General features: G+C 37.5%; 1 protein-coding gene across 1 annotated transcript in view; it reads left to right on the top strand.

Annotated features, from left to right (window-relative positions):
• The first annotated feature begins 15,107 nt into the window (after positions 1–15,107).
• Positions 15,108–15,657, top strand: part of RSBN1L (round spermatid basic protein 1 like) — a 68,765-nt gene continuing 68,215 nt past the window's right edge. Inside the window, exon 1 of the mRNA XM_015599794.2 lies at positions 15,108–15,651. Within this exon, the coding sequence (XP_015455280.1) occupies positions 15,138–15,651 (514 nt within the window). The 5' untranslated portion in view covers positions 15,108–15,137. The remainder of the gene's footprint in view (positions 15,652–15,657) is intronic.

The following is a 15,657-nucleotide window of genomic DNA, read 5'->3' as shown; positions in this document are numbered from 1 at the left end:
AAGAACACTGATGAAAACAGGGAAATGTGTTTCTGTGGAGCAGTAAACATTACATATTTGAACAAATAGCTGAAGGTCACAGACTGCTGTGTTGGTCACAAAGGGGAACAAATTAAAGACAATGATGGATTCTTATAAACCCAATCTCACTATTGAAAAGCAACTCCAAGAATAGGCCCTATGAGATCATAGGTCAGTAGCACATTTATTATCCCTCTCCATGTAAATTCCTTTTCATTCTTATAGATTACACAGTGACTATATAATCATAAAATATAGAACTTCCAGGCTAGATGTAAGAAATAAAGCTTTAACATATCAAGGTATAGTCCTCTATGATGGGGGTAAACTGCATAATATAGTTATTGCATATTGGGCTATTACTTTTAAAAAGTCTGAAAATTACTTGTTTAATGGATGGCAGAACTATTAAAATACATGTGGATTTTTTAAAAAAGTAGTAGTTCAAAATGCTTTAGTAGATTTACATAAATAAGGTCAAAAATGATCAAATATTCCATGGCCTACAAAGATCTAAAATGCCCAAAATATAATACACAAAAATATTTTTGCATTAATACATTAATTAATGCATTGCTGACTTCTGGATTGTGTTCACCTACAAACAGGCTCAAAAGAAGTACATCTGAGTTTAGAGTATTATCCCTGGCCTTGAAAACTCTCTCAATCATTCTGTTTTGGAACCCCAGGCACATGACTAATGTACGACATATATAAAAAGGACTAGTTGTCCTTAAGTCCTTAACACTTGTATACAGCTAGAATAAAGCACACTTTGCCTACAGTCCTCCCTGCACTGAAGATATGCTATTAAACTCTTCACAGCTATGACTCCTGTTGGTAGGGCCCTGTTTCTGATGTTGACGCCACTTCTGCCTAATGGGCTTGATAGTTTTTTCTTAAATGCAAATTCTTCCTCCTAAATCTGTTGCATATTTTCATTTTGTCTGTTTTAAGCTAAAAGTCAAATATTTCCTAATTCCTTCTTCCTTTAACATAAAATATATCAAACAAAAAAGTGAACAAATTGTTTTCTCACTATAATGACTTTAAGAAGTAGAGTACTAAGAAGTCTAGAAATCACTTCAAGTTAATTACTGAATACAGAGACTGATAAAGGACAGGACATAAATAATTTGGACTCTTAAACATAAACCAACTACTCCATGGCTCCCCAGCATCTAATCAAGATCTCCAAACTTTCTGACCACACACCATATATTAGGGCTGCTGTAGCAAAATACCAAAAAGTGGGTGGTTTAAACAACAGAAAATTATGTCTCACAGTTTTGGAGACTAGGAGTCTGCAATCAAGTGTCAGCAGGGTTAGTTCCTTCTGAGGGCTCTGAGGGAAGGATCTGTTCCAGGCCTCTCCCTTGGCTTCTGATGGCTTGCTGGCAATCTTAAAGTTGCTTGGCTTGTAGAAGCATCACCCCAGTCTCTGCCTTTATCTTCATGTGGTGTTCGACTTGTATGTGTTCACATGTTCTTTTTAATGCCACCAGTCGTATTGGATTCGGGGCCCACCCTACTCCAGTTTGACCTCTTATCCAATTATATGTGCAATGATTCTCTTTCCAAATAAGGTCATATTATGAGGTACTGAAGATGAGGTTTTTTTTTATAATACATATGTAAGAGGGACAAGAGGTACTAGATTCAGTGGGGTGACTACTTTGTGAATTATGTGGATCTAATCACTATGCTATACAAGTGAAACTTATATATTATTATATGCCAACTATAATTGAAAAAAAAAAAACCTCATTGAATTGTACAATATAAATACAAGCAACTAATTGTCTATTGTATTTCAATAAAGCCAGAAAATAATTTGAGAAAAAAAGAAGAAGAAAAATTCCAGGAAAATTTTTATGGAAAAGATTACAGATGATCAAATTATCTGAATAGCCTGTGATTCATATCCTTTTACATGTACGCTTCAGAAAAAGGTAGAAAAGTCTCTGAATTATGATTTATGGGCTGTCAGATTAGCCACTTGAGCTATCTTAATCTTAGAAAAATGAGCCATATGGTAAACACCACGGGCATTTATCTGAAAGACTGCACTGCTATCCCCCATATATATAACAATCTAAGCACATAAAATGTATATATACTTCCAAATATTTATCGGCTTACAGAAATATGATTATAAATCATGGGTAGGGGAAAAATAACCATGTATTAAACTGGATAAACTGGTTTTTGAGTCTATTAGAGTCCAAAGGTAGCAACAGTGTAATAAAATGAATAGAGCAGTAACAAAAATTATTAAAAGAACACTGATGAAAACAGGGAAATGTGTTTCTGTGGAGCAGTAAACATTACATATTTGAACAAATAGCTGAAGGTCACAGACTGCTGTGTTGGTCACAAAGGGGAACAAATTAAAGACAATGATGGATTCTTATAAACCCAATCTCACTATTGAAAAGCAACTCCAAGAATAGGCCCTATGAGATCATAGGTCAGTAGCACATTTATTATCCCTCTCCATGTAAATTCCTTTTCATTCTTATAGATTACACAGTGACTATATAATCATAAAATATAGAACTTCCAGGCTAGATGTAAGAAATAAAGCTTTAACATATCAAGGTATAGTCCTCTATGATGGGGGTAAACTGCATAATATAGTTATTGCATATTGGGCTATTACTTTTAAAAAGTCTGAAAATTACTTGTTTAATGGATGGCAGAACTATTAAAATACATGTGGATTTTTTAAAAAAGTAGTAGTTCAAAATGCTTTAGTAGATTTACATAAATAAGGTCAAAAATGATCAAATATTCCATGGCCTACAAAGATCTAAAATGCCCAAAATATAATACACAAAAATATTTTTGCATTAATACATTAATTAATGCATTGCTGACTTCTGGATTGTGTTCACCTACAAACAGGCTCAAAAGAAGTACATCTGAGTTTAGAGTATTATCCCTGGCCTTGAAAACTCTCTCAATCATTCTGTTTTGGAACCCCAGGCACATGACTAATGTACGACATATATAAAAAGGACTAGTTGTCCTTAAGTCCTTAACACTTGTATACAGCTAGAATAAAGCACACTTTGCCTACAGTCCTCCCTGCACTGAAGATATGCTATTAAACTCTTCACAGCTATGACTCCTGTTGGTAGGGCCCTGTTTCTGATGTTGACGCCACTTCTGCCTAATGGGCTTGATAGTTTTTTCTTAAATGCAAATTCTTCCTCCTAAATCTGTTGCATATTTTCATTTTGTCTGTTTTAAGCTAAAAGTCAAATATTTCCTAATTCCTTCTTCCTTTAACATAAAATATATCAAACAAAAAAGTGAACAAATTGTTTTCTCACTATAATGACTTTAAGAAGTAGAGTACTAAGAAGTCTAGAAATCACTTCAAGTTAATTACTGAATACAGAGACTGATAAAGGACAGGACATAAATAATTTGGACTCTTAAACATAAACCAACTACTCCATGGCTCCCCAGCATCTAATCAAGATCTCCAAACTTTCTGACCACACACCATATATTAGGGCTGCTGTAGCAAAATACCAAAAAGTGGGTGGTTTAAACAACAGAAAATTATGTCTCACAGTTTTGGAGACTAGGAGTCTGCAATCAAGTGTCAGCAGGGTTAGTTCCTTCTGAGGGCTCTGAGGGAAGGATCTGTTCCAGGCCTCTCCCTTGGCTTCTGATGGCTTGCTGGCAATCTTAAAGTTGCTTGGCTTGTAGAAGCATCACCCCAGTCTCTGCCTTTATCTTCATGTGGTGTTCGACTTTTACAAGGACATGTGTCATAGTGGATTGGGGGCCTTCTCTATTCTGGTATGACCTCATCTTAACAAATTACATCTGCAATGACTTTATTTACAAATAAGGTCACATTTTCAGATACTACAGGTTAGGACTTCAACACAAATTTTTTTGGGGGCGGGCACAAATCAACCCATAATACATGTATATTTATTTATAAATTATTTCACCCAGTACTGCAATAAGAATTATATACACTGCGACCCCTAAACAATAAAAGTAAATATACATAGTAGTATTATTTTCTCTCTGAATCCTAACAGATTGCCTTGCACACTCCCTGGATTACACATACTTCACCAGTCTTAAGGATAGAATCAAGTTCTTTGGCTTGATATATCCCATCTTCTAAATCTGCCCTCTGCTTACTTCGTCTGTCTCATCTCCTGCCACTCCTAAATATATTCTGCATTCCAACTAGACTGAACTATTTGCAGTTTCCTATTTGTTAGGCTCTTTCTTGGTTCAACAACTCTGCACAAGCTGTTTCTTATTTCTAGAATGCCCTCATTCTCTTTGTTTCCTGTGAACACACGGTGAATTTCCGATCATTTTCTGAAACTCTGCTCAAATGTCTTCTCTGGGAAGCCTTCATGGACTGCTCTCAGCAGCATGAAGCACTTCTCAGTGGAAGTAGCACCTTGTTCAGATCTCTATTATTGCAAACATCTGTTTACATATATGTTAGGCTAAACTGATATGTGACCATATTTGCCCTATTTCATGTAGTTCAACTTAATATTTCATGTAGTTCAACTTAATATTTCATTAGACAACAAGTCTATTGAGGGACTATATTTTTATTCATTTTTATATTTCCAGTGACTAAAATGGAGTTTAGCATAAAGATCTTAATACATGCTTCCTGAAATTAAGGAAAGGCTTACTGTAACACCACAAACATTTCACTTTCAGATTTCCCTTTTCAAGAATGGGCTAAGTATTGACTCAACCCCTCCTATAAGAATAACCAGTGGTTTAAGCTTCATTGGCTTTAGTTAGGTCCACAGTATTTAAAAGTATTTTTCCTTGCTTTTGCATCTGTGTGGTAAAATTTTTTCAAAAGACATTAATTTTTTACGAATAGAGAAAACGCAGAAAGAAGCTACTTACATAACAAATTATTTCACTATTTTACTGTTTTATTTTCAAAATATATTTTTTCCTTTCAAACAAAAATATAAGTGATCATATATAGGAATATAAATAGGAGGGCTAAATAAAGAGATGAGCTATGAAAATGAACATTCCATTTTTAATTCCAACAATTCTTAGTAAGACCAACGGTAAATCTAATTTCAGAATTTTAATACTTTCCTAATATTAGTCAGCTTTAGAGGAGCTGTGATTACTGAAATAGTGTTTAAGTGTTACATGGATAGTTAAAAGGCAAGTGGGTCCTGCCTGGCATGAAGTATTCAGCTATAGTTAGGAAGCAGCACCTGGTGAAGCCTATGGGCTTGGCATCATCATCAAACAATATTTGAGAAAACCTGTGTGCCTCTAATACCTCCATCCCTATGTAATGACAGTTCACCATGAAGAAGATGAAGAGACTGAATGGCCACATTACTCACACTTTTGACCTAAATTAAGATGATGGATAAGGTATATTGGTAGTACTTGCAAACTCAGATGGCAAGATTAAGACTTCAGGGCAAACTCCACCCAAAGTTACAAGAACTTTACAAATAGAAAGGTTATACCCTCTTTGCTTGGCACTTGGGCTTGTCCGTCTATGTTGGTGAGGCTGGACTTGGCAAATCTTAACCTCAGGTTTCATGCCTTCGTATTCAAAGTTTCCATGTATCGGATTTGTACCTCCTTTTTCTGTCCTCTTTCACGAAAAATGTAAAATTCCCAGTGACATTAATCTAAAACTTAACATTTTCCACTTACTTAAATCATATGTCGAGATTAAACAGGGAAAAGACTAGGACTCAAATCCTAAGAATAGCAACTACAATGAAAACAAATTTAATTATAGTTTGGGTTAGATTTAAAAGTTAACTAAAAGAATGGTTATTTATTTGATGGTCCTTTAGTTTAGCTGTTCTAATTATACATATATTTTTCAATCTAATGGTACAGAAGTAGTTATTTATCTGAGGGGAATAAAGAAGAGCCAGCACTTGAATCTGAGGCAAGACATGTTACTTCGTGACACTGTGCAAAAATTATACAGACAAGCTTTTCAAAGTAGAATCTGTGAAACTAAAATAATAAAATAACTTTGTGGTAGTCATAGTTTTACAATTTCCCATCTCTACTGACGTGCGGTATTTGCACAACACTACTCTCTTCCAAATGTGGGTCATTCCCCGTCGGAATGTTAGACTTGCTTCAGGATGTTCAGGTTACCCAGACTTTCTCTAGGCAACTGAATTATAAAGTGTCTCAAGAAGTTCAAGCCACTGTTTATACAGGTCTGTCTGTCCCTATTCTTTTCTACTCTCACTCCTTCTCATAACTCCTGGCCTATTCTTTTCTATGAGTTATAAGTAATTGTACACTAAGAAACACTGTATATTTCCCGACTATAACAATTTAATTGACTGAAACTTCTAAAAAGGCCTGATCAAAGTTTGGATTTAAAATTCTGATGCTTTAGACTTTTGCTTCCTTTTATAAGTTAGGATGAATTAGAAATCTGGTCGAGTCAGAACGAACATGGAATTCTAGCTGAGTTTTGAAAAGGGCCTTTGAAGACTTTTCAAATCTTAGGATGAAGTGAAATATCCACAAATATGAGGCTTATATGAGGCCCTCAATAAACATTGTCCCCCTACCCACAGTGATGGTCTGATAGTATGGCTCAAAGTATGAGGAGAAAACAGTTATTCTGGAGGTAAAGTTTTCCTGTTCAAGAAGAAAGTGAAGGACATCTGGTAAAGGAAATTCACAAACTGGGTACAGGGTTGGTGTTTCTATCCAGACATTTTCTGAGTTTATTATTTTCCTTTCACCTTTTCGTCATACCTAGGTTTTACTCTCTATCAGCTAGTTCTTAAGTAAAATCATTTCTTCCTTCTAGAGAACTGACTAGACCTATAAAACTCAAATAAAAAAAAATTATGACATTGATTAAGGCTCCCATTACACATTTTGTAGGCTTCCTATCCCTTTCTTAAAATAAATATCAAAACGATCTGATGTCCTTCCATATAAAAATTCTGGCAGAAAAACTAACCCCAAAAGAGATATTTATGGATGGTTTCTATTTACTCTAATTGGCCCCTTTCACTCTTTCTACCTCCTTCCTGCTTTGTGGTTGCTACTGGATCTCCAATGCAGCCTTTAAAGAGGGGCTGCTGCCTCATCTACAATTTTTAAGTTCATTTTCTCCTAGTTTGCTCTCCCTCCCTTAAACTTGAGTATAAACTCAACTTGGAAAGAAAAGACTGTGGTGGAGCAAATGGTTAAGCCATATCTGTTGTAAAATGATATTACCGGTTAAGAGGTGAGAATTCGACTCACCTGAAATGTTGAAGAAAAATATAAGCCAAAAGAAAGCTTTCTGATCTTGGTAATTACTGCCCTTTGTTTTTTTCTTTTTATCTAAATTTCTGGCAGGAAAGAAAGGGGAAAAGGCAAATAGGCTACCCACTCCTCCCCCGCCTTCAAGGAGCTGTCCTGAAGGGCTCAGGCAAAGACTCCCATTATATCACTGCTCTCTCTAACAGCAAATGTGTTTTTTTTTTTAGCTAGGCACATTGCAACCCCAATGAAATAAGGAAGAAGGGGGAAAACAGATACTGGCCATCTCTGACACAGACATGTTGAGTCAGAAGTGCTTTTGACAGATTTGTGGACAATGCTGAGTGGTTAGATCACAAATACATAGAAGCAGTCAGGTTTACAGATGGACATTACTTAATAAAGTAATTTATTGAAGTTATGGGCATGCTTGACATAGGCCAGGAAAAAGAATAAAATGAGGGGGAAAAAGCCCCTGAATGTGGACAATGCTGAGTGGTTAGATCACAAATACATAGAAGCAGTCAGGTTTACAGATGGACATTACTTAATAAAGTAATTTATTGAAGTTATGGGCATGCTTGACATAGGCCAGGAAAAAGAATAAAATGAGGGGGAAAAAAAGGCCCTTGAATTGAAAGTTGAGGGCCTCCACTATCTAATGTTTGAGAAGAAGCAGAGCCTGTGAAATATCATAAGAGCTGATGTGACAAGTCTGAAATGTTTTTGAGATATCCGAGCAAACTGATACTGACAACTGAATTTAATAATTCTCTTCCAGTGTCCCCACATTCATCTTTATATATTTAAAAAAAATTTATTTTAAATACTACATGGCTAAACAAACACTATTTGGGTAATTTCATGTATCTCTTATAATCCAATCTTGTAATTGCCTTTTATTTTTTTAACCAGAGTGAATTATTTCTGTATATAATACCTCTATTTACAACATATAGTATGTTTCAACCCTGGGACTTGAAATATGTTTCTACTTCCTAAATTTAATAATGATTATAATCAGGGAAAGGATTTACATAATCATTACAGAGCCCAGTATTGGTGATGCTAGAGAAATTAATGATGAATCTATGGTTCATTGGGTTCTCTTCTCATATACATATACATGAATTTTAAACTTGATAGGAATCTTATTTGTCAATAGAAAGGGCAATAATGCAATGTTATGCCACTTAAGTTTTCTTTTCTATAGTTAATTTTGATACTTCTTTTAATAGGTTAGGTGTGAATAGATATAATTTTGGTCTATAGGCTTTTTTACTTCATTAGTACAACAGGTTTTTCAGTTGAATACAAAGGAACCAGCCTTTGAGAATATGTTTTATTCTAGTTTAATAGAGTTCTTTTTGAAGTTTTATTCAGAGTTGCTTAACTCCAAGTTTCTGAAGACAGCTACTGAAGAATCAAAATTGACCCTCTTACTTTTGTCATTACTTCATCCGTTATCCAAATAGATCTTTCTTCCTAACGGACAGGAATATGTCAGTATTTTTCTTACAGCCACAATCATCCCTATATGAGGCGTAACACCACATAAAATCTCATGCTAGAAACTTGGTGTTATTTCACCTAACGGATCTGCAGCTAGAGCTATTCTGCCCCTTTGGAAAAGAGTTATAGAAAGGTATTCTGAGTTGTATGAATTTTCAATGTATCGGTATACTAATATATTAATAAAGAGTGAAACTAATACATTAAGAAATAGTCCCTATGACTGAAACATACATGTAGGTACCAACTGACTTACCAGAGAGCTAAAATTTTGACTTTTTTGTGGATATACCTTGGGTCTACTATAGAACTATCAGTTTCTGGCAAAAACAATTAAATTAGCCAATCAGAATTCAGGCAGAGCAACTGATTATCCATTCAGTAAACATTTGGTGAGTGCTTAATGTACATAAGGCAGTTTGCTAGATTCTAGAGATACACAGTGAATAAGAGTGAATAAGAAAGATATGGTCTCTGTCCTCATGGAGCTTATGGTTTACTAAGGAAGACAGACGATTAGAAGAAAAGAAATAGTTGTAAAATAATTACAAGCTGTGATAGATGCTATGAAAGAAAGAGAATGCTGTGATAGAGACTAAAGAAAAGAGAGCCACCTTAAACAGAGGTCTTTAACGACATCTGCAAGACGAGAGCATTGGGTGTGGGAGGGTGGAAGCATTCCAGGCCCGGGAAACAGCCCAGGCAAAGGGTCTGAGACAGGAATGGGCATGATCAAGGAAAAGAGAAAAAAGCTAGTGTGGCTGAAGCAGCCTGAGCAAAGGGGAGTATGGCATGAAATGTTCAATTATCTTTTCACAAAGCATAAAGGCAGAAATCAAAATCCTAGAACAAGAGTCAGCAAACTATATCTTGCAGGCCAAATCTATCCTCCCTCCTATTTTTATAGAGTTTTACTGGAACACAGCCACACCCTTCATTTATATTTCATCTATGGCTGCTTTTTTGTTACAAGCAATAGTTGCTACAGAGACCATATGGTCTCCAAAGCCTAAAATATTTACTATCTTGCTCTTTACAGAACAAGTTTGTTGGGCCTTGTACTAGATGTAAACTAAATTAGAACTTCCAAGATGAAAGCTGAAAAGCTAGGCTTTCCTAAAGCATAGAACCACCCTTTACAACTGGCCAGTGATGATTCAAATAAGAAACACACACAAAGATGAGCTGGTCAATGTAATAGAGGCAGTACTTTGAGATGTCCATGACAGAAGAGTATAAGAGATGTCTCAAAGGTTAATACAGGATCTCGTAAAGCACAAGGACCTTTATCCAAGAGAGTCAGGAACCTGGTCAAGGCCAGAGGATAGTATACCTGCAGAGTGAATATGCCATTCAGCTTAGGAATATTGGAAGACATCATGTACAGAAAAACCAGGTTCTAAGAGGTACAAAGGACAGCTCTAAGCACTGTTAACACACATTTATTATGGTTGGAAGTTTAAGTATATTTGCTTAGCATCTGTTCCAGTAGTTGACAAAGGTAGGGCTTGGATTAAAAACAAACAAAACTCTCAAAAGCTACCTTAGCCAAACTAAGCCATTCTTTTCTAGATCAGAAGTCAGACCAGTTAATCTGATCCATAGATGTTTTGTTTGACTTGCCCAGTTTTTCAGGAATCTTAATATTTAAAAAGTCTAGATATTTAGGAAGTAGTCCCACTTCATTTCCATATGGGAATAATCAGCTAGAGTAGAGAAACAAATGTACCTTGTAGATAAGGCATTTAGTCCCAGTTTTCCACAGTCCTCACCACTTCTTATTATATTACATTCAATCTGCCTTATTCTTATTATTTTTTAATCTACCAAGACCATTTGGCATTTAAGTTTGGAACCTCTGGTCCTCCTCTTATCATAAAGATCACAAACCTGTACTTTATATACTTCTTTTCAACAATTTATTTATTGAGCACTGACCACATCCCAGATACAATGTATACAAATATAAATAGTGCATTACACCTGCTGTTGAGGAGCTCACAGGTTAGATGCAGAGATCAATATGTTAAATGATCCTAGGCAGCAGAATAATGATGGAGCAAGAAATGATCAACTCTGATTTGGCAGGTCAAGAAGCACCGTACTAGGTAGATGCTTGAACCAAATCTTAAGGATAAGTATAACTTTGTTAGGGTATTCCAGGCAGAGGAAACAATGTATAGAGGAACAGAGAATGCAACTCTTTTGGCAATTACACATAGTTCAGAATAGATGAAACAGATAAAAGCTGTAGGAGCGTGAGAGACAGAAGTGCTGGGGTTATATCAAGAATAGCTAGTATCTACATTAAAAATATGACATTTTTTCGATATGGAAAAGGGAATTATTGAAGGGGCTGAAGCAACCAGGTCTATATTTTAGAAATAAAATTTTGGTAGCAGCATGTAGAGGCAGACAGACCCAATCAGGAAGGAAATCATTGACAAAATGCAAGTTGACTTGAGGCCTGAAGGCAAGAAGTGATGGTGGAAATGCCTCTGTTATGCTCACCACCCAAACCATCACATAAGCATTAGGTAAAGAGGAAAGCATTCCAGGAAGAGGGAACAACATATACAATATTCTTATGCTAAAAGATAGCATGGTGCATTCTGGTAATTAAAGACCTTTTTCACTTGATATAGAAGAGGAAGTGGGTAGATCATGATGGGTCTTGTAGGTCATATTAAGGATTTTGTTCTTTATCTTAAGAGCAATGGAAGCCATTGACGGGTCTTAAGCAAGAAAAGTGACATGATCAGATTTAAGTTTTGACAAGAGCGTTTTGGGTAGAATGGAGAACAGATTTCGGAAAACTAGAATATAAGAAGACCAGAAAAAAAGGCTAGGGTAGTCATTCAGGTCAGAGGAGGTGGTACTTAGAGTAGGGTTCCAACAGTGGACATGGAGGGAAGTGGATGGTTTTAGCGCTGGTAGAGATGAAGCTAGTAGGAATTGGTGATATTGGTGAGAATTCTCTCCCGGTTCAATGTTGTTAGAAATGACCTAGTTGAAAGGGGATGGCTGAACACATGGGAGAGAAAACAGATAATTGATATGTCTTATAATAATACTGCCCTTAGACTTGGGTAAGGACCCTCTTTCTGCTATAAATGGTCAAGGGGGCATGCCTGCCCGGAGCCTGCATTCCTCTTTTAGACTCGCTAGATCTGAGGGCAGACCCAGTTACCGATTACACATCACTATCTGCAGGGGTGAGGGGTATGAACATAAGTTTAGACATGTTGAGTGCATGCCTGCACGGTCCCTTTTGGTGTGGTGGGAATGGAAAGAGAATAGGGTCAGTCTGACGACTCTAAAGTCTTAGAATTTGAAATCTAAATCTGGACTTCCAGATTATTATTAAGGTAGATTTGTCAAGGTAATAGAGTAGAATTTTTTTATAAGTTTATCATATTTTTTTATAACCTAAACATTTATAGACACATGGTATGTGAGCCTCCATAGCCCTATTCTTGCCCAGGCTCCTCAAATTTAGAATCAGGCCTGATAAGAGTATGTAACAAATTCAGGCAGGTGAGAGTTCACTTTAGCTGGGCCCTCATGTCAGATTTTTCCAGACATCTGTGTGGCAGATGAAGGAATAAATGGTGCAAGTTTCCAGGCACTACATTAATATATAGAAGAGAAACATTTTTTACATCTGGAGAGTCAACAATCAAGAAGCTATTTTAATTGTACTGGTTTCAGTGTGATTTTGAAAAGCTTCTTGAATAAGGCAGGCAGAAGTTTAAAGCATGAATAATCATGTAATCAAATTTACTCACTTAACAAATAAAAGAGGTTCTGACAGACGGATGAAACACACTGACTGAGGTCACAAAGCTAGTTAGTAGCAGATGATTTCCAGCCCTATCCTCTCTGTCCACTCTTCCATCAATGCTACTTTTCATGAAGACATCTGCTGCCAGTCAATTCCAACTATAAGGTTTTCCTTTACTTCCATTGTTATGTATTAAAGGAAGCAAATACTTTCATTACCTTAAGATTCTGAGGTACCCTAAAAGTCTATAAAACAATATTAAGGTTACTAGAGAGGAGGTGGGAGGGGGACGGTGAAAAAATAAAAAATAAAATGTTAAAAAAAATTCTCGCTGATAAAAGCAAATTCATAATTCAAGCAAACATTAAAGCTAGCAGAAAGGTTAAAAAGCAAAACAGAAAGATCCTGTATAATCACAACAGTAAATTAAGGGATACACACACACGCTAACAAAAGGAGTAAAAAAATAATGACAAAAACATAAACATTAAGGGGGTGAGTGAAAATGGTAGTGATTTTAGAATGTGTTTAAATTTAAGTGACCATCAACTTAAAATACTGCTATAAACATAGCTTTGGATAAATGACACACATGGTAGCCATACACACACACAAATCTACAAGTGGTATACAAGAAATAAAGAGAAAAGAACTCAAAAAACACTACAGAAAGTCATCAACATGCAAGAGGGCAAGAGAATAAGAAAGGAACAGAGAACTACAAAAACAATCATAAAAAATTAATAAAATGACAACAACTAAATACCAATCAATAATAACTTTAAATATAAACTGATGAAATACTCCAATTAAAAGACAAATGGATAAAGTAATACATATAAACAACGGAATATTACTCAGCCATAAAAAGGAATAAAATCTTACCACTTGAGACAACATGAATGGACCTAGAGATATTACGCTCAGTAAAATAAGTCACACAGAGAAAGACAAACACTGTATAATTTCACTTATATTTGAAATCTAAAAACTAAAATAAACAAAACAGAAACAAACATAGATACAGAGAACAAACTGATGATTGTCAAATGGGAGGGGGGGTTGGAAGGCTGGGTGAAAAATCTGAAGGGATAAGAAGTACAAATTGGCAGTAACAAAATAGTCATGGAGATGTAAAGTACAGAATGGGGAATATAGTCAATAATATTGTAATAACTATGTATGGTGTCATGTGGGTGCAAGGCTATTGAGGGATCACTTTGTAAGTTATATAATTATCTAAATACTATGCTGTTCACCTGAAACTAATATAGTATTGAATCTCAACTGTAATTGAAAATTTTTTAATTAATGAAAATAAAAAATATTAAATTTTGATTCTAAAATAGTCTTTAAAAAATAAAAAAATAAAAAAGGGGTGCGGGACAAAAATCTAACTTCAGGAGGTCACAAGTAAGTATTGGAAATCCTGGAAAGTTACTTTTAATAGTTTTCTATAAAGTTACAGGCAATTTAGGACTCCTTTTAGGACTCAAAATGTCCTCTGAATGGTCATGTCTCGATTTGACTATTTTTACATCTACTCTTTTTACATTTTGATCTCATGTGAGACCTTAAGAGTTCAATTAAAATTGTGCTCCTCGCTTTGGTTGCAACCATACTACTGTAACCCATCTCTCCAAATTCCTTATCTTCTAAGCCAGAAATCAAAGCACACGCTTACCAAGCATCCAACACTCAGGGTGCTAACTAAACGCTAAAATACAGACACACACAAAAAAATCTCGCTTTTCAAACATCTATAAATATTGCTAAAGGATTTTTCTTAGCGAGTCTGTTTTAATAATCATAATAAACTTTAAGTCTTTAAGGGTCCAATCACAAAGGTTAAAAAAAAATTCTCCACGAAGACTCTTACCTTCAAACTCAGAAGTAATCCAGAAGTCTAGATTTGCAGGAAGTTATCTCCCTCAAAGTATAACATTTGACGATTTTAGAAACAGTAACAAATCTTGTCAAAACACCAAGTGATTTTCAGTCCCTCCCATCAAATCGACTACTGACAACAAGGACTTAATTCCCTGCAAAATTTTCTCCTTTGAGCTGAGAATCTGCGGAATTCGGCTCTCTGGACACGAAGAGGCAGGAAGGGACCAAAGGGACCCAAGAGAAAAATGAAGAGAACGTGATAAAGACAAAGTCATCGAAGCAGATACGAGCGCGACCCAGGCTGGGGTATTTTGGGGGTCCGGAGTGGGTGTTCTTTCCGGACACTCACGGGCCACCGGAGTTCACGCTGGCGATAATTGGAGGACCCACCCCCTCGCAGCTCCCCGGGCCACTGGCCGCGCCCCGCCCCACGGAGCTGTGACCTCCAAAGCGGGTACGCTTGGCGACCCCGCCTCTTCGGCTCGAGATCTGGGCCTTTGATTGGCTTCTAGAGGGATCCTTCGGCGTGGCTCGCCCAATGGAGGGCCCGGCCGGCGGCCCCCACGCCCCACCCCCCCGCCCCTCGCCGAGGGCCCGCCCCCGCCCCGCGCCCGGGAGCGGAGGAGAGTAAATACAACAGGAGCGCAAAATGGCGGAGCCGCCGAGCTCGGTGCGCTGCGCTGCTACCGCCGCTGCCGTTTCGGAGAAAGACCTGTTTGGCAAGCTGCAGCCCGCCTCCCGGGACCCACCGGGTCCTCTGTCCGCCAAGAAGGTGCGGACTGAGGAGAAGAAGGCGCCGCGGAGACTGAACGGAGAAGGGAGCAGCGGCGGGAACAGCAGGCAGCTGCAGCCGCCGGCGGCACCTTCCCCGCAAAGCTATGGCAGCTCCACGTCTTGGAGCTTCGCCGCTCTGTCTGCTACCCCCTCCCCGTCCTCTGCTCGGAGCAGTTTTTCTTTCTCCGCGGGCACGGCCGTCCCCTCCCCAGCCTCCGCTTCCTCGTCTCAGCCGGTGCCGCGCAAACTGCTGGTCCCTCCTACGCTGCTGCACGCTCAGCCTCACCGTCTCCTGCCACCCGCCGCTGCCTCTTCGGCCAGCGCCAAGCCGCGCAGACCCAAGGAGAAGCGAGAGAAGGAGAGGCGGAGGCACGGCCTCGGCGGGGCGGGCGAGG

This window comes from Pteropus alecto, unplaced genomic scaffold (genome assembly GCF_000325575.1).
Source record: "Pteropus alecto unplaced genomic scaffold, ASM32557v1 scaffold69, whole genome shotgun sequence".
Taxonomy (NCBI): Eukaryota; Metazoa; Chordata; class Mammalia; order Chiroptera; family Pteropodidae; genus Pteropus; species Pteropus alecto.
This window is presented reverse-complemented; position numbering and strand designations above follow the sequence as displayed.